Source organism: Zalophus californianus, chromosome 5 (assembly GCF_009762305.2).
Source record: "Zalophus californianus isolate mZalCal1 chromosome 5, mZalCal1.pri.v2, whole genome shotgun sequence".
Classification (NCBI taxonomy): Eukaryota; Metazoa; Chordata; class Mammalia; order Carnivora; family Otariidae; genus Zalophus; species Zalophus californianus.
Window position 1 is genome coordinate 105196995 of NC_045599.1, and position 18480 is coordinate 105215474.

At 40.0% G+C, this 18480-nt stretch overlaps 1 protein-coding gene and 1 long non-coding RNA gene across 3 annotated transcripts in view; both read right to left on the reverse strand.

Moving 5' to 3' along the window:
- Positions 1-18480, reverse strand: part of LOC113929963 — a 405324-nt gene that overhangs the window by 163723 nt on the left and 223121 nt on the right. The gene's annotated exons all lie outside the window — the stretch shown is intronic.
- Positions 498-764, reverse strand: LOC113929962 (ATP synthase subunit f, mitochondrial-like). 2 transcript variants are annotated; one of them, XM_027607216.1, is made up of 2 exons: positions 644-764; positions 498-526 (listed from the first exon to the last, which is right to left on the reverse strand). In XM_027607216.1, the coding sequence occupies exons 1-2, from the start codon at positions 762-764 to the stop codon at positions 498-500; spliced, it is 150 nt and encodes a 49-aa protein (XP_027463017.1). The 2 variants fall into 2 exon arrangements, with proteins under 2 accessions (XP_027463017.1, XP_027463016.1); XM_027607215.2 differs by having other exon boundaries at positions 498-764.

Consider the following 18480-nt stretch of genomic DNA (forward strand, 5'->3'; position numbering starts at 1 on the left):
ACTTTAATGATGTGATTCCGCTGACCCCAATAACAATAATTAAAAGTTAGTTATTTGTCCTATTGTTTCTTTTTTGAAGGTAATGGGTCTTTTCCTTCTGGTTGTCTCTAAGACGTTTTCTTTGTTTTTAATTTTTAATTGCTTGAATAAAATGTGACTATATTGTTGATTGCTTTTATCTTATTTGAAGTTTTTGAGCTTCTCAAATCTGTGAGTTAACAGTTTTCATCAGTTTTTGGATATTCTTGAAAAACTGTTATCTAGTCAAACATTTCTTTCTGCCTCACCTTTTTCTCTCTTTCTGGAACTTTAACTACAGGTTTTATATCTTTTGATTGCTTTCCATATTCCTCTTCTTCATTCTATTCTTTTTTTTTTCCAAGTACCAGTCATCTTTTATTGGATGTTAATTCTGAATTAGAATATGAAAGGATTCAAGGGTGCCAGGCAAAGGTCATGGTCAGGAATGCCGAAAGCGCCTCCACACTGGGCCCTATTCAATGGTACTTGCGGAGCCGCTGGTGTTTGAGTTCCTTGTAACAACGACAGTAGTTGAAAAGCACATAAGCTGCCAGCACCGTAGAAATCCCAGCAACGCCCCCTTTCTTCACACTGACATACTTGTTGTAATACCGGTCGTAACCTCTTTGAAATGCCCCAGCAATGCCCTTAGGGGTGAAATCCCGCATCAGTATCCAGCTGGGCAGCTCTCCTGGTTTCACATCCATGAGCTTCTTCTCCTTCACTGGTACGACTGACGCCATCTTGGAGTCCTGGGTGTCCGCTCTATTCTTTTTTTATCTTTATGCCTTAATTTGGATATTGTCCATTGACTAGTTGTGAATTTACTAATTATATCTTTTACTATCTCAGACAGCTGTTTGAGTATTTGTGTTTTGCAGTTCTAGGATATCCATTTGATTCTTTTTATATACTATAATTATTGGCTGAAATTCTAAAATTTCCCCCCTTTTTATCTATTTTGTCAATTTCCCTCACTATTTCCCTTAGCATGCTAATCATAGTCATTTTAAACTCCTTATACATACACTCCAATACCTAGATTTCTGCAGGTCTGTTTCTATTGTGGTCTTTTTTCCTGATTATTGCTCACATTTTCCTGCTCCTCTTATGTCTAGTAATTTTTATTCTATACTGAACATTGAGATAAAAGAACCGACAGATACAGTGAGGAGCTGATCACTATAATCCCATCAAGTATTGGTTGGGTCACGATTAGATTTCAGTTTTAGTAAGATTCATTCCATCTTGGTTCTTCAGGATTGGCCCTCCAAAGCTTTCCATTGTCTTAATTTCCTCAACTCTGAAAGTGTAAGCTTTGTGTATTTTGAATTCAGTTCCTTAGTTTCATACTTTTTACAAGTTAAATATTTGGCAAATGTCTTGAGGAGGAGATTGGTGATGTATTTAGGCTTCCTCACTCTAGTGGAACTTTTTTCCCTAAACACTTAGGGGTGACCAATTCATTCTGGTTTTCCTGGAACTCTCTTGGTTTTAAAACTTAAAGGTCCACATTCTGGGAGTCACCTGAGTCCCAGATAAACTAAGACAACTGGCCACACTTAGGTATACTGCAAGAGTGTACATGTTTTCACTTTTCCTTTTCACCCAAGCACTCAAGTCTCCTATACCCTCCTAGAACTCAGCAACTTTCCCTTATGTTTGGGCTCTTCTATTTTCTGGTTCATCATGCCAGCTCTTGACTGCCAAAGCCTCTGCTGATTTATCTTTCCTCTATAAAATCCCTCAGTTTGGTTCAAGTCCAATTCTTCGGCCAATCCTAGAATTTGCAAATGTCTCCAATTAAGAAAACTACCAGAAACCATTGAATTTCCTATTTAGGGATCTTCCTTCTCTGGGATTTTAATTTAGTTCCCACTGCTTTGTTCTTATAGCTCTCTTTTGGTTTTTAAAAGTTTGTTTTTGTAAACTGGTTATTACGACAGGAGTTTTTGCCTACCATATCCTATTAGAGCCAACCTTGAAGCACGAGTCCATAGCTTATGCCTTTTAATATGTAAACATCGTGAGGTAGATGCTGTTATCATTTCCACTTTATAACGAGATCAGGGAGGTTAAATGAGTGTCACAGGATCATATAAGAGTCTGTCCAGAATCCAAACCAAGACCGTCAAGATCCAGTGCTTTTATTCTATAAATTATAATAATACCCTTTTAAAAACTGGGAAACTGAGGTTTAGAAAACTTGCTTTGCCCAAGGCCTCAGACACAGCCAGGATTAAACCCCAGAGCACCTGACTCTTGGTCCAGAGCTCATTTCAGAGTCACATAAGAGGACATCGAGCATCACACATACATAAGGAAACTGGTACTACTGGTACTACTCTAGAAATAGGTATTATATGAAGGAAAAATACATGCAATGAAACTCATACATCATTAATTGCCAGACCGTATGTGCAGAACTTCACTCATTTATGCTGTGTATACACTGTCACATTTTATCCAAGGGCTGATATAACATAAATATAACTTCAACAAAAATTTTGTTAAAAGTGTATGGGTTTTTTTAGAAATATCAATAAATAAAATATAGTTTTCTAATACACTAGCTGCAATGGCTTTTTAACAAGTGGAGTTGCTTTTCCTCATAAACAAAACACAGGGGAGGTGGAGTTCTTCTAAAGCAAAGTTACTAAGAATGCTGATTTGAAATGGCAGTAGGAAGTAGGCAAGAATCTAAAGGGATTCTTTAAAAATCTTATTTCTTTCAATTAGTCTGGTCTAGTTCTTTTCCTGAGAGTCTCTTTGTCCCTCCAATAAAAGAAATATCACCATAGTGACTGAGGAAATGACTCCCTTTTTGTGGAGGTAGAGAAAGACAATGCCAAAATGATGGAATTTGAGTAAGAACAGAAAATAATCACTTCCTTCCAAATAACTCTCCTGTTTTGGCTTGTTAAGTTCTCTGAAGAGTCCACTATTAGGCCTTCTCCTTTAGACTAATGCCTGATATGGGTAAAGTTTTTGTTAAAATGGAAATATTTCCTACAGTCAGTACATGAATAGGAATTTACTATGCAGCAGAGACTAAGTTAGGGGGTCCTAGGGAGGAGATCTTGATGAACCAAAAGGCAGTTTTAGGCAAAAATATTAGGATCCTAAAGAGCAGGGGTGACAGCTTCTCTCCCCCCTCCTTCCCAGCATCCATTGTCCTAGTGTGATCTCCACAGGAACACTCAGTCTTGGGTAGCTCTTCTATATGATTTATGGCACCCCACAGCCCATCTACCCAAGAATTATAGGAGTAGCTCACATTAGTTGTTTAGATTGGCTATAATCATGCACTGTGTTAGGAACTCAAGGTTGGAATATGACAAGGCTATCTAGTTAGTGACACAAATTCACACTTGGCCATCTATTCATTTCTTCAGCAAGTATTTATGGAATACAAACTACATGACAGGTATTGTTTTAAGAGCTTAGAATATAGTGATGAAAATGACAGACATGAGTAATTTCCAGAAGTTCCTGTAACTAGGAATGGTAGAGAATGCATGTTGGTCAGGAAAAAAAATACATATAAACAAACAAAATATCATAAACAAAACAAACATATCTATTAACATCTACTCTATCACAGATTTTCTCTGAATTCTATGATATCCTCAGAGCATATCTAAAACCTCAGCAAAGAAGTGAACAGTGCTTTGCATGCCTAAGGCTACTAGTGTTCATCCAATTCAATGTGTTCTAATGTCCCTGTTTCTCCAAGGAAGCCCCAAATACCTCAGTAGCTGTATTCAGGCAGCAGCAACCTGGCTGCCTACTCCCAGGTGTGTGCCATTCAATCTCTATCTCAACATGGTTCCAATGTAGTGCTCATTAGCAAGTCAAAAAAAAAAGGGGGGGGGAGGTGGAAAGCAATATGCAGGGAAGAGCAAGTTGCAGGGGTTCAAGAGCAGAAAGATAACGCAAGCAACTGAGGCAGAACAGTGTGTAGTACTTGATGAATTATTGGGCATTCAGAAGCCTCTGAGACCTTTGGAAAAATTCACCAAATTTCTAATCTTCAAAGATATGCAATATACTGACTTCCTTTCATAAGACATCTGTAAAGGTCAAGACGTTCTCTAAGCTCATAACAGAAGGGGCCCTTCCTCCCTGCTGGTCACTTCTCATGAGAACTAACCAGCCGCCATCAAAGATCAGCTCCAGCATGCCCTTCCACATCACCAAGACTGCTGGGAGGTGCTTAATTTCATTTTCTTCTGTTTTTGTGCCTTCTGAGTGTGGATCTCCATTTGTGTAGAGCCAATGAGTGGTAAATATCAAGTCCTTGACTTTCTCAGACCTATGGGACTAGTGTAGAAAAAAAAAAAGAGGCTTTCCATAGTTTTCTGCTCCTTTCTTAAGCTGACCTCTCTTCTCTGTTTAGAGTTCTATCACTTGGTGTACAGAGAAGTAATAAAACATGGCAGAGCACAGTACAAGGTTAAGATGTCATACCTCCACATGTTTTGAAATGGTTCCATGAGACTCAGAATCAGCCTCAAACTTCAAACCTGAGTCAGCCACTCTTCTGCTTCTGCATAAATTATCACCCTAGCATTTTGTAAAAGGACTCACTTTTCCCTAGGAATTTATACATAGCGTAGCAGTTTATACTGCAGTCTCCAGCATCAAACTCTTTTAGTTGAAGTCCCAACTTAACAATTTACTAAGTGTGTGATCTTGGGGAAATCACCTTAGTATGCCCCAGTTTCTTCATCTATAAAATGGAAACTAATAATAATGCCTAGCTCATGCAGCTGCTTTAAAGATTAAAGGGGAATGAGTTTTAAAACTCTCTGCACAGTGCTTAGCAAATAGTAAACACTAAGGCATGTTTGCCACTCTATTTATCTGTGTGCATATGCACACACATAGCTATATCTTGCAGAAGAGAAGCTCAAGAATTTTGATCAGAACTTGAGTAATACACTACACACAAGTATGTATGCATATATGTGTATGTGTATATGAATACACACATACATATATTTTTTAACTCAAGTCCTTGACTTCATTCCCCAGTCAGCATGACAAGGCATGTTTACCCTGGCTCATCACCACGCACCAAACACAATATGGCCCTAGGGCAAAGTAACCACTGGCATCTCGGTCAAGGAAAGCCAGCTGAACTCAGAAGCAACAGGTCAATGAATTTCTCTTCTGCTTCTAAATCTCTGAGTCTTTTGCCTATTGGATTATCCCTTGTTTTATGTAACTTATTTAAAATGCCCCTAGCTTGGGCATTTGTTTCTCTCTTCCAGAAATTGTTGTGGTGTCTCCATTAATGATAACACATATTCTTTCCTGCTGATTCTCCACATACCCTCTCTATACCTAGCACCCAGTCATACATTCCTAGTAACAACCCTCCCTCAAGTCCATTGGGGTTCTGTGTCTGCTAAGTATATGGCTAAATGGACCCCAGTGGGCTCTCAGCTCTGCCTGAGCTCTGTTCTCCACATCCCCTTTGCTTCCTCCCTTGGTGTTCTTCCCACAGGATCCCAGGCTTCTCTCTATGAGTACATCTGTCATCAACTTTTTTGGTCTCACAATTGTTCTGTCTTTTCTCAGTAAACTTGTGGCTTATTATAAAATTAGCATTCCTTAAACCCACAAGCATGTCCATGTGAACACCCACATATCCAGACACACACAGAACTTGACTTTAGAAGACAACTAGGTATAGCATACATTGAACAAGGAAAGAATCCCAAACTGTTTTTTTTCTTTCTGTGCTATAGGATCCACACATAGGTGAAGCCAAATCAGAAAGTGGTGACTTTAACATTTATTTTGATCATAGACCCCTTTAAGAATATTATGAAATTTATGAATCCTTGTCTTCAGGAAAATGCACATATGCATGAGACTTTGCATATAATTTCAGCGGAGGTGGGTGAGTTTAGGTCTCATATGTCTTTGGACCCCAAATTGAGAATCACTGCTATAAAGAGATGCTTTAGGTGCTATAGGGGTGCCTGGGTGGCTCAGTCAGTAAGCGTTTGCCTTCAGCTCAAGTCATGATCTCAGGGTCCTGGGATCAAGCCCCGTGTCGGGCTCCCCGCTCAGGGGGGAATCTGCTCCTCCTTCTGCCTCCCCCCACTTGTGCTCATGCTCTCTCTCTCTGTCAAATAAATAAATAAAATCTTTTTTTTTTTTTTTAGTATATGTGCTGCCGAAGCGAGCACATAAATAAAATCTTTTAAAAAAGAGATGTATTAGGTGCTATAGTAAGTAAATAAATAAGCAAATAAATAAGTACATAAGTAAATGGTACCATTTATCAAGTCCCCACTATATAAGGCAATGTTTCAGATTTTCTTAATACCCCTGCAAGCTAGCTATTACTGTTTCTGTCTTACAAATAAAGAAACTAGGGCTCAAAGAAGTTAAACAATTGATCTAAAGCCATTCATCTGGCAAATAACAGAGCTGGGATTGGTCTAAAGCCTGGCCTTTCCTTCTGGTCCATTCTGCCCTCTGGTCTTTGGACCTCATACAGGCTCCAGGTTGGCACTATCAACTATCCAAACCCACTGTAAACTGAATGGCATCACAGTGAGGTCCCTGAGCATTTATAGAGTTGATTCAAATTACAAGCCTTAGTTTAATGCCACAAGGATGACTAAAATTAGCTGCAGATGGTTCCCCTACTAGCTGTAGTCATTAGCTCTGACATGCCACTCAGATCAGAGTTGCATGTTGTCTCAAGAGCATCCTAGACAATGCAATTCCCATGCATCGAACCTTCCACATAATTTACGTAGGAACAGCCCTGCATCTTGGTTTGAGTTTTCCATAGACTTGTCTCAATAGAGTTGGAAGGCTTTGATGCAGTGCTTAATTTTCAATGCCTATTGTCTTTTTTAAAAAGAGCACGCCAAGTGTAGCCCGACACGCCTTTGAAGTTGTCATCATGTCAGCATTCTGACATGTAATGACCATAGGATTTGCCTTCCAATTTTAACTATTTCTACTTGAGGAAGGAAATTCACACAGAGGAAAAATATGTGGCCCTTTGCTTTGTTTCCTTTTCTTCTGGGGGAGAGTTATTCATGTGTGTCTTGAATACACTAAGAAATAGCACACACTACTATCAGGATGTTCTCTGAAACATTATCTTGAGTTTTTATTCTCATAGCTAGATTCCACTGTAATTCTCACGTGGCAGGAGTAAACTATTAATAGGATTCCAACATTTTTTTTTTCTAGTAGACCCCGGAAAAGTCTCCTTTGCCATGTGAGTGAAGGGCAGATTGGATCTTGACATGACACATCGATATAGTTTCCAAAACAGTAACTTTACTAAATAAATCATTTCAGCGCTTGATTGTTATTTATACACGCAAATCTGGTTTTCATTTGTTGGACCCGGACAGGAGGAAAGCTAATAATCTCATCAAAAACTGAATATTTTCCATTTTGGAAAGGGCATAAAGTTCATAATCACATGACCTGAACTCTGCCATGGGTGGGTAAACCAAGCGCCTCCCTGATAATGTCCTACAGACACACAGCACTGAGATAGGAGGACTCTGGGGAGTTTGCAAGCATGAGTCTCAACTGAAGCCAATGACTACTTGGCCTTCCTCCTAGCATCACGTTATTTGTTTCTAGTGGTGATTTACTGAGAGGAAGAAAGTGGGAAAAGGTGAGAACAAAAACAGAGAGTTTAAAATCTTATCCCTAAGATTTTAAAGTAGCATGAGCTTCAAAATAAATTAGAGGAATTGAATTTGTAAATTGGGTTCCTCTCACAGTAGAAAAACCTGATTATATCTGGAAGAGGTTCCAACTTCATAAGCAGGAAAATAAGGGTTCTGAGAAGATACATCTATCTCCAATAGTTCCCACACTGTCATGAAAGTCCACCAATAATCCCTTGTTTTAAAAAACTGTCCTCTCCTCTATAATTCTCTTTTAACGTGCAAATAAAATAGCCAGTTCCATACACCTTTGGTGATAGGATGGGTTCTCTGTCCATTTCATTCCCTTTGATCCTTCGTATCTTAATTTTGGTAGGAAGGAGGTCGCCTAACATAATGCATCATTTGTGCTATGAGGGAGCAAGAGATAAGTGCTGGTACCCAGCACTGCTCAGATACTCTGAAGATCCAGAGCAAATGAGGCTTGTTGGCTCAAAGAAGAAGGATACTAATTCGAAATGAGACTGTCTTCATGACAAGGGGTACTGGGATACGGCTGGGAACCTGGGAGAGTGTAAAAAGATGGAGGGATGGAGATAGAACAAAGAAAAATACCAAAGGGCCCATGAAGGGCAACTTGAAAGAAGCAGGAAAGATACCTTTGCACCCTCCTCTGAATTCCAAACATATGTGTAACTGGCATATGTAATATCTTTGTATCTTTCCTGTTGGTGGACCCATCCTACATTCCTTCCAGCTGTTATAGGGTGTGAAAGCAGTGTTACTTTTGGTAGCATGTGGCTTTTCTTCCCAGACAGCGTTCACCTCATAGGCTAAAGCCCAGAAAAGAGAGAAAAAAAGAAGAGCCATAAAGTGGGGTGTGAAGGAAGCAGAAATTCCTTATCTAAATCAGACTTTGGCCCAGGGCTGGCCTTGTTTGGAAATTTGAGTAAAAATCATTCTTTTTTTAAAAAAAAAAGGGGGGGGATAGTTTTCACTCCTCCTGGAGAAGTTCTTGGTGGGCCAATTCCAGGCTTTTCGGGCAACTTTCCACCTTTAGAAAATCCATCAGATCAGATTGTGTCACTGTAGCTCCCAGGTGTTAACAAAGTTCTAGATTTGTGAAGCGATGGTTATGTGGCCCCTGCCTCAAAAGCTTTCGGTTTTTCAGACAACTGAAGAAGGCAGAGTAATTTTGTATCAAGACCAAAGATAGCAGATACTTGGGGACCCTCTTTGGCAGTGAGATTTGGGACTTCAGAGCAGTGTCCTCTCATCTTCCTTGCATTTGTGTGTTCTTTTTTTTTTGCTTGATTTTATATTGCTACTTTCAGTTTAATTTGTTCCAATTCTAAGAGGATTATGCTTTTAGTACCATCCTTGCGATGATTAATGTGTACTAATTGTTTTACCTTTGAATCAGGACTCTTTGGAGCTGTCTAGGCAAAATCTCCTTTTTGTAGGAGGCAGGGCTGATGAGCAGGAATCCCAGGGGGACCCCTGCACTGCTTCAGGTTGATGTAAGAAGAGAGATTAAAGAAAGTGCAGAAAGTAGCTTCCTTTTTGATTGTGCCCCAATGGAAATCATGTTGTCCCACACATTGTATTAACTATTCTAGTGGCTTAAAAAATAGAATCAGTCTGAGCAGTTAAAGAGGCCCTAATGAGAACTTTTACAGCTATGGGGCTTGCTTTTGTCATATTAGAGAAAGCAAGGCTGTGATTTGTCACTAATTTTCATTCCTGTTGCCTGGCTGAGCCAAGAGACCAGTGGCCTAATGAGCAATGTAAATCAAATCTCCTCTGTCCACGGATTCTCACGTGAGTGAGGACTACGAAGGCATGAGAAGGAAAAGACCTGAGGAATGATGACAATGGAAGAATAATGCAGCCTGAGATGTCCCTTGCTAGGAATAAACCCGGGGATCAACTTCTTCAAGCTTTTGTTCAAGCTTCAAGTCCCTGCAGACAATTAAGTGGCAAATAGCCTGAATTTTTAGAAGGCATATTTAAATTTACTTCGAAGATCTTTAGGTGTCATCCTACAAACATTTCCTAAAATTGCCCCCAACATTCATGTGAACTGCTACCATTGAAGAAAAGGAAGAAAAGGAGGAAGAAAAGAAGATGGGGGAGAGAAAGGAAGAAAGGCAAAAATGAGCAATTTTGCAATTTCATAAGGTTCTCTTTTAGCAGCATAATTACAGTTTTAGTTGTCATTCAGACAGGTTGAATGACATATTCTAGCCAGTTGCTTTTGAAGCTGGCAGCATGTCAGGAATACCTGGGGAACTTTGTGAAAGGTAAAGGTCCCTGGGCTCCAAACCCATACCCCATTTCCTACCCACTCTCACCTTCCAATACAGGCATAGCATAGGGCCCAGGAATTTTTTATTTATTTTCTTTTCTTAAAGGGCCCTAGATAATTTCTAATAGAGAGTGGTCTAAAGAGTAGATAACCAGTGGAAAGGCTGAATCATGTTCAAATACATTCAGCTCAAGGAGTGGGTTCTAAGACCTGCTGTCATGTGCCTGTGTTGGACTTGGTAGTAGATATAAAAGAAGCAGAAATAAAGGTTGACAAGGTCTTCCTGCATGCCTCTCTTCACAATCAAGGAAAAATATTTCTAAAATATTCCCATGGAAATCACAGAAGCTATGGAAGAAGCAAAGAATATCTCCGATGTATCTGTGGTTCTCTTAATTTAGATATTTTAATTGTGGAAAAAAAAATGCCACTCATAAGACAAAGCTAGATGCACTGTATATTGATTTGCTGGGAAAAGTAGGGGCTTATGAACTTAGTATGGCAAAAAATGCACTAAAGCACCTTTTGAGAGTAGACAGAGTAGACAGAGGCCAGAAAGTAGGGTGACCAAATTGTCCTAGCTTTCCTGGTCCTTCCTCTGTTTTAAAATGAGAAACTGGTTTTAAAACTGTTCTGGTAAGCGCTGTGAATTGTGTAAGACTGTTGAATCATAGACCTGTACCTCTGAAACAAATAATACATTATATGTTAAAAAAAAAAAAAAGAAGAAGAAGATCGTAGGAAGGGAAAAATGAAGGGGGGGAAATCAGAGGGGGAGATGAACCATGAGAGACTATGGACTCTGAGAAACAAACTGAGGGTTCTAGAGGGGAGGGGGCGGGGGGATGGGTTAGCCTGGTGATGGGTATTAAGGAGGGCACATATTGAATGGAGCACTGGGTGTTATACGCAAACAATGAATCATGGAACACTACATCAAAAACTAATGATGTAATGTATGGTGATTAACATAACATAATAAAATAAAATTTAAAAAAACTGTTCTGGTTTTAAAACTGAAAGTCTCACATCCTGGGAAGTCCCTTAGTCTCAAGTAAATAGAGATAGTTGGTCATCCTACAGAAGACCATCCAGCTCAACATGGTCAAAAATGGGTCATTTCTGTGACACATCCAGTAAATTCACCCCAATAATCGTCTGCGTTGACCTCTTGCCAAGATTAGCGGGCCGTGGTTTTCATGCTACTGACTGATCAACACAGAACAAATGGTCAAATACCTCAAGGAGAACACTGAAAATTGCCAGAAGCCCTAGGCCAGAGCTCTGATGTTGCCCCTTCTTGTTGTATGATCTCAAGCATCTTCAGTGGCCTTAAATTCCACCCTCTGACATAATACTAGTTCAAACATGTAAGCTTTGACATTCAAATTTTATAATACACATGAAAGCACATTATAAGTTTTAAAGCTTCATACAAATGATTAACTGGACACAGATCATAAAGCCAGAACCATAGTAGAGGAAGGACCTTCTACTAGAAGAGAAGGAGTACAGTTTGTAAGTTGAATAGATCAGAACTGCAGGCCCAGAATGTGAACAAATAGCAAGGTTTCCTTAAACACATTCCTGGAGCTGGCATCCTCCTTGGTTTAAAAAGTCCTAATTTTAGTCAGGTGGCTTTGGTTCCAGCCTGAGGGGACAAATCACAATTGGACTGAGCCAACCATGGGATCCCTACTACCCTTTCCTAGAGACTATTGTAGTTAGGTCATTTTATTCATAGCCAGAGAAATACAGGAACAGACTGCTGCTTGGGGCAAGTTTACGGGGCCTAATAAAAGTGTTAGTAGCCCAAGTGGAAGCCCTCTGCCTCTCCTGCCCTCTTGTTTTGGAAGATGTTCCGTGAGAATGCAGTGATGACTGTAGCCACCATCTTGAACTAAGAAGAGAGACAATGCCGAGGATCACAAAATGAGGGGTAGAAAGGGTCCCGGGTCCTTGATAACATGATTAGGTAGTTGACCCTCATCACCCCTGGATTTATTTCTAGGTGAGGTATAAATATCCTAATCTTTAAAGCATGGCTACTCAAAATGTCAATTATAATAGTGCCATTTCATGGACTATTTGTTAGTGGTTCATGTTAAGTACAGCATTTGAGAGCATTTATAAATTTCACAACAGTTTGATGGAGTAATTTTATGTCTATTGAATCTAACAAAAGACTTTTGAACACACATATATATATCTTTTTATTTCATCTGTTAATTCATTTTATCATATTTTACAAAATTATCAATCCGTGATATATGAGAAATTAGAGGAAGAAGTGAACAAGTTATTTTTCTCAGATAGTTTGAGAAGCATTGCTTGAAGCCAGGTTTTAGAAAACTGTGAGGGCCAATTTAGCCCAATGCCCTTTTCATTACATAAAGTTTTATTGGAACACAGCCACACCTTTGTTTTCATATTATCTATGGATATGTCTATCCTACAAGGGTGGAGTTAGTTGATCCTGACAGAAAGCCTATATTTTAAAATATTTACTATCTGGGATACTTGACTGGCTCAGTTGGAAGAGCATGCAACTCTTGATCTCAGGGTTGTGAGTTTGAGCCCCATGTTGGGTGTAGAGATTAAATAAATAAATTTTTTTAAAAAGCTATAAAATATTTACTATCTGGCTCTTTACAGAAAGAGTTTGCAAGTCCTTGCTTTAACATTTTCAGTTGCATATTCTCCTAGTTTCATTTGAAGTAATTCTAACTTACATATACAGTTGACTTTGAATAATAACATGGGGTTGGGGTGCTGATCTCCCTCACAGTCAAAAAACTGGGTATAACTTTTGACTGCCCCAAAACTTTACTAATAGCCTACTGTTGACCAGAAGCCTTACCCATAATAGAAACACTTGATTAACACATAGTTTGTATGTTATATGTATTACATATTGTATTCTTACAATAATGCTAGCTAGAGAAAAGAAGATTTTATTAAGATCATAAGGAAGAGAAAATACATTTACAGTACTATACTGTATTTATTGAAAAACATCCACATATAAGTGGACTCATGCAGTTTAAACCCATATTGTTTGTCAACCATAGTTAATTAACTTCTCAGCTCCCAATGTGCTCATCTATAAAATGGAATAAAAATCACATTGACCTATTGAGAGTATTGAATGAAATAATTCATATAAGGTCTTCAGGAAGGTGTATACCTTATAATAAGCATATAACATGTAAAAGTTCTCTTGTTTCCCTGACATCATTCTTTCATTAAGAACCTACTGCGTCAAAGGTTGAGAGTTTCTATTTACAAATCATGGGATATAGTCACTCGTTGATACTGCATGATCACTCTTTACTGCTGGTTGGGAATGTTTCGACAGCTAGGAAGTTTGACCCAGTGGTTAAGAATAATACATGGACCATAACCAATGACTAGGTTTTAGGGATAAACTACAAGCCTTTTTAATATTGCCTGGTTCAAGGTTCTGAGGACCTAGCATAATAAAAAACCTTCTAAGCAAAGAGGAAAATGGGTTGAGAGCTCCACTTTTACTTTTTAATATTTAATGGAGGATGATTACCCGTGTCCCCATGTGCTATATTTCAAGGCTATACATTCTTGAACTCTTACTGGTAACAGGAAACTAATGTGATTTTTTTTCTTTTTAGGAAAGCTAACAATGATTTCAGAAGTGTGTGTTTGTTATCAGATTTAGGGCACTTGTCACATTTTGACCTGAAGGCAAGCCAAGGGAGGGTTTGAAAAAAATATCCAAGAAACGTCTTCATTGCTCTTTCTCTCTTCTAATTAAAATGCAGTTCGTCTTACAGATTCCAGAGCATTTTGGATTTGTGGTTGCAAGCATGAGGTCATTTTTCCTGCCTATATGACCACAGTGCATTTTTAAAGTTTTTAGTGTTTGGTAACAACAGACAAATAACTGGAAACCTGAGAGCTGAGCTGGAGTTCTTTCCAGAGTGTTCCCATCATTCCTCAGCATGGGGTAAAAACGAGTCCACCTCACTGGGCTATTGCCAGGATCCCTGGAGGCCCTGCACTGTGAGCCTGAAGTGTTGCCCCATCCCAAAGAGGCCAGCCAACTAGGCAACACAAAGGTGAAGAATATGGCTCTGGGTTCTCTTGGGTCAGAGTCTGCATTCTGGTCTATCAACCTTGCCAGTGATATACAGTAAGTGAGTGCTTTGGCCTCTGTGAATTTCTTCTTCCTCATCTGCAAAAAGAGCAACTTTGTAGGCTGGTTGTGAAAATTAAATAAAATGAAATACAAAATGCTTAGCACAGTCCCTGGGATGTAGGAAAGTGGAGTGAACCTCTTTAGCTCTCCTTTTCTTTATTTGTAGCTATTCATCGTTCTTTTAAAACTCAGCCCAAGAATCTCAGGGGAAGCTGGTACTTCTATCCTCCAAGTTTCAGACACAGTTCTGGTTTGACTAACTAATCATTATAATTAGATGTCAGTGATTGGATCAAATGCCCAGATTTCTGAAAAACCGGCCAATCAGTACATGTTATTATTCTAAGGAAAAGCACATGACCCCTGTTGGTCCAATAAGACTGGTTAGGAGAGACATTTTTCCTCTCCTCGCTAGATGTGAGCAGAGAAGCCCCTAAGGTCAGCTATTGCAGTCATCTTGTGACCACAAAGGAGGCCACTCTAAGAAAGCAGAGATACAGAGTAGGTAGAATCAAGAACATCAGGGCTGGAGCTCTGATTGCATCACTCCTACAACCCCCCCTTTCTTTGGATTTCCTGTTAAATGAGGTAATCATTTATCATTTACACTGGTTTGAGTCAGGTTTTGGTTACATGCAGTAAAATCATGTAACTAATAAGACTTCAGTAAGTATTGGCTATGATGTGTCAGACTGTGTCCAGTAAACTACCCTGTTGTGGATCCCAGGAAACTTTGGAAAGAAATAGGGAATGATCCAATTTTATGACATCTATTTATTGAGCAACTGATGTAAGCTTGGCATTTCACATGCATACATTCTCTCTCTGGACCCTCCCATAACTTTATGAAATTGTTATGTTACTGTGGGTAAACTGAGGCACAGAGAGATGAAGTGATTTCCCTAGGTTGAGCAGCAAACATTTAGCAAAGTCGAGATTCCAACCCAGGCCTGTCTGGATCCATAGTCTGGGCTTCTGCCACAACACCTCTCCGGCTGCCTCCCTCTGCCAAGATCTTTGCTTCTTTGTTGTAAAATCACCCTCTTCACCAGAACTAACTCATGTCTGCATGAAGGATGGGGAGAGAGAGGCTGCAAGTACTGAGTACGACATGTATTCAAATTCTCCCAGAAGTCTCTACCCAAAAGAGAAAAAAATAATAATGAGATAAACACTAACAATGACTTAAAGCAAGAGCCTACTAATTAAAGGCTCCCTGCCAGGAAAGCAACCCTGTTGTCCCCTAGCTGTGCACACTCAGACTCACCCCTTTGCGCTGGACCAGTAGTTCTCAAACTTTAGCATGTACCAGAGTCGTCTGGAAGACTTCTTACAACCCAGATTGCTGAGCCCCACCCCAGAGTTTCCGGTACAGTAGGTAGGAGGTGGGGTGAGACAATTCGCTTTCCTGAGAAGTTCCCCGATGATACTGCTGCTGGTGGTCTGGGGACTGCACTTTGAGAAGTGCTGGCCTAGGCTAGCTATGCTGTGTGTACGGAAACCAAGACCTGGTCAGCCTCTCTTCTGCATTGACCTTCATGAGGCTGCTGAACTCCTGCCTCCTTCCTGGCGGCCAATTGCCTGCAGATTCGATGATCGAAACTTTCTGTTCATTCCCCTCATGCCTCAGGTTCTGACTGAATAACAGCCTAATAGGCCTAATAGGCCATGCCCTCTGAAACCTGGATCTTCCTTGGCTCTCATGAGTCCTCCCCAGGTCAGAGCTGGTGTCCCTGATTCCCAGTCTCTGCAGCCAACGGTCTGACTCTGCTGATGCTAGTACCTTTATTTAAAATGAGAACACCGGCATCAACACTTTTAAGGGCTTCTGCTTATTGAATACTAGTTAAGAGTGTTCTGTGGTTGCGGTCAGGCTCCACTCCACCTCTGTTCGTGGTCACCCACCACCCCATCTCACCCCAGACTCTGTGACCCCTGGTCTGCCCGACTCTTCGGCAAGCTCCTCTCTGAGGTCACTCTCTCCGGCTGATCCCCTTAGTCTCAGGGTCCACCTGGGCCAAGTCCTGGTCCAGATCAAGATGCTTAACTCTGAGATTTTTGTCTATTTTAAAAAAACTACTTAGTTTATCCAAGTGTCTGCTTCATTTCCAAAAAGCAGAGTACAAGTTCATTGCCACGGCAAGGACTGGCCTGCCTGCCTTCAGTGAATTAAGACTGTATACTCTTGGCTTCCATTTATCTAGGAAATAACTTTGTTTCCCAAAGTGTGGGCCACGTGCCACCAGTGGTTTGTGGATGTTTTTATGTGGCACAATGACATGACATTACTCCACTGTGTTACACAGTGAGAAAATTGCTTCCTTTTCAATTCTCTTTGAAACCAATTGACAGAGTCAGGGGAAAAGTCTCAGTTCGGTATTTGAGCATCTTTTTTATTCCATCTCTTGCTAATCTCTCTTTTTACATAATGGAGAGGAGACCACAGGCTAAGAACTCCAGTAGACCACAATGATTATCAAGTATGTAATCATACTGTTTTGTCACCACTCTGTTTTTATGTATGCCTTCAACTTATGGCAGGTAATACTGACATTCCATTTACAGTGGTGCCTGAAAGTTCCATTTACAAATAAACGTGTCAAAGAAAAAGAGGATTTTGTTTAAACAAAAATAGTATATAAGCTAGGATATGGTGTCACATGAGTGTGGCAAAAATCATTAGGGTTGTGTGACAGTGAATTTTACATGTCTACTTGATTGGACCACAAGATACCTAGACATTTGATCAAGCATTACTTTGGGTGTGTCTGTGAGGATGTTTCTGAATTAGATCAACATTCGAATTGGTGGATTTAGTAAGTAGATTTCTCTCCCAAATGTGGGCGGGGCTCATCTAGTCAATGAAGGCCTGAATGGAACAAAAGGGAAGAGAAAGAGGGAACTCCTCTGGCCTAACTGTTGAGCTGGGAACCAAGGTCTTTTCTGGCCTTCAGACTCACACTGAGTCATCAGCTCTTCCTGGGTCCCCAGCCTGCCAGCTTTCAGTCTAGAACTTCCATGGTTGGAAATCTTGGTTCTCAGGCTTCGGACCGGGACTGTAGCTCTGGCCCTCCTGCATCTCCAGCTTGCCAACTGCAGATCCTGGGACTTCTTGGTCCTCATATTCACCCCCAATTCTTTATAATAAGTCAGAGATATATACCCCATTTCTTTGGAGAACCCTGCCTAATCCATAAATGGCAGACACTCGGGAAACACATAACAGAAGTGCGTTGTGCTTTGTACCAACCCTCAATGGGTAGGACAGATCTTGCATTATGTTTCTTTTTCTCTCTCACCAGTAGTGGGAAAAATTGGGAGGAGCAATTATAGATTAGATAAATATTTTTTGAGAGCCTAATCGACAAAATTTACTTTTAAGAAGTAGCTGCTTCTCTATTAAATGGCACCTTTGCAAATAAGATCATTGTTCTCAGGACGGACCTGCCTACCTCCTCCCTCTCATCTCCTGCCAAGCTCCCTACAGCTCCCCATACCCCCACCATATTGGCTTTCCTCTAGTTCCTCAATATATCTTATCCCTTCTGCCTCTGGGCCTTTGCAAACACTGGTCCCTCTCTCTGGAATGCACTTCTCCTCTCCCACCTCTTCCCTTTTCCCTTGATCAAGACAGCCATTGATTTAGATGTCTTCAATGTTGCTTTTCTCAGAGAAGCCTTGCCTGACCTCCAGACCAAGTGAGCATTCACCCTTATGGCACCCCATCCTTCTCCTCTGAATCATTCTTCACAACTGTAATTAAATAACCATTTAGGTGTCGATTTATCTAATGTCTGTCTCCCCTGCTGGACTTGAAGCTTGTGAGAGCAGGGAACTTATGTCATCATTGGTTCTCAATAAATATTTTTGTAAATGACTTAATCATGACCCATTGTAGAGTATTATGTAGGTACCAGGGACCTAAAATATACTTAAGTGATTAATTGGAAAGACTACAACCATTTTTATTCTTACAGATTAAAGTCAGGTACCTCTGACTACTAGCTATAACAAGTGGCCAAAATTATCTGTGCATCAAGTGAATCAAATGACCCACACATGCAAACCTGGCCCTCCAAATATATTGCTTATAAAAACAAGAGATTGGGAACATTGGTTGAAGCCAGATGTTCTGTGGGCTGGAGTTCATTGTTCTAACACTGCAGATTCCCATAAGTAGAACTGTGTGTATTTGAGATGCTGGGACATAAGATCCAACTCAGAAAATATTTTGAAATAATGTTGTTCAATTACATAATCCTTGTTATGTTATTGAATTGAACACTCTCTTATATACACTGTTATAAAAACATTAT

Bases quoted from the DNA above. Each gene is read 5' to 3' on its own strand.
- LOC113929962 (XM_027607215.2), bottom strand. From the start codon at position 764: ATGGCGTCAGTCGTACCAGTGAAGGAGAAGAAGCTCATGGATGTGAAA.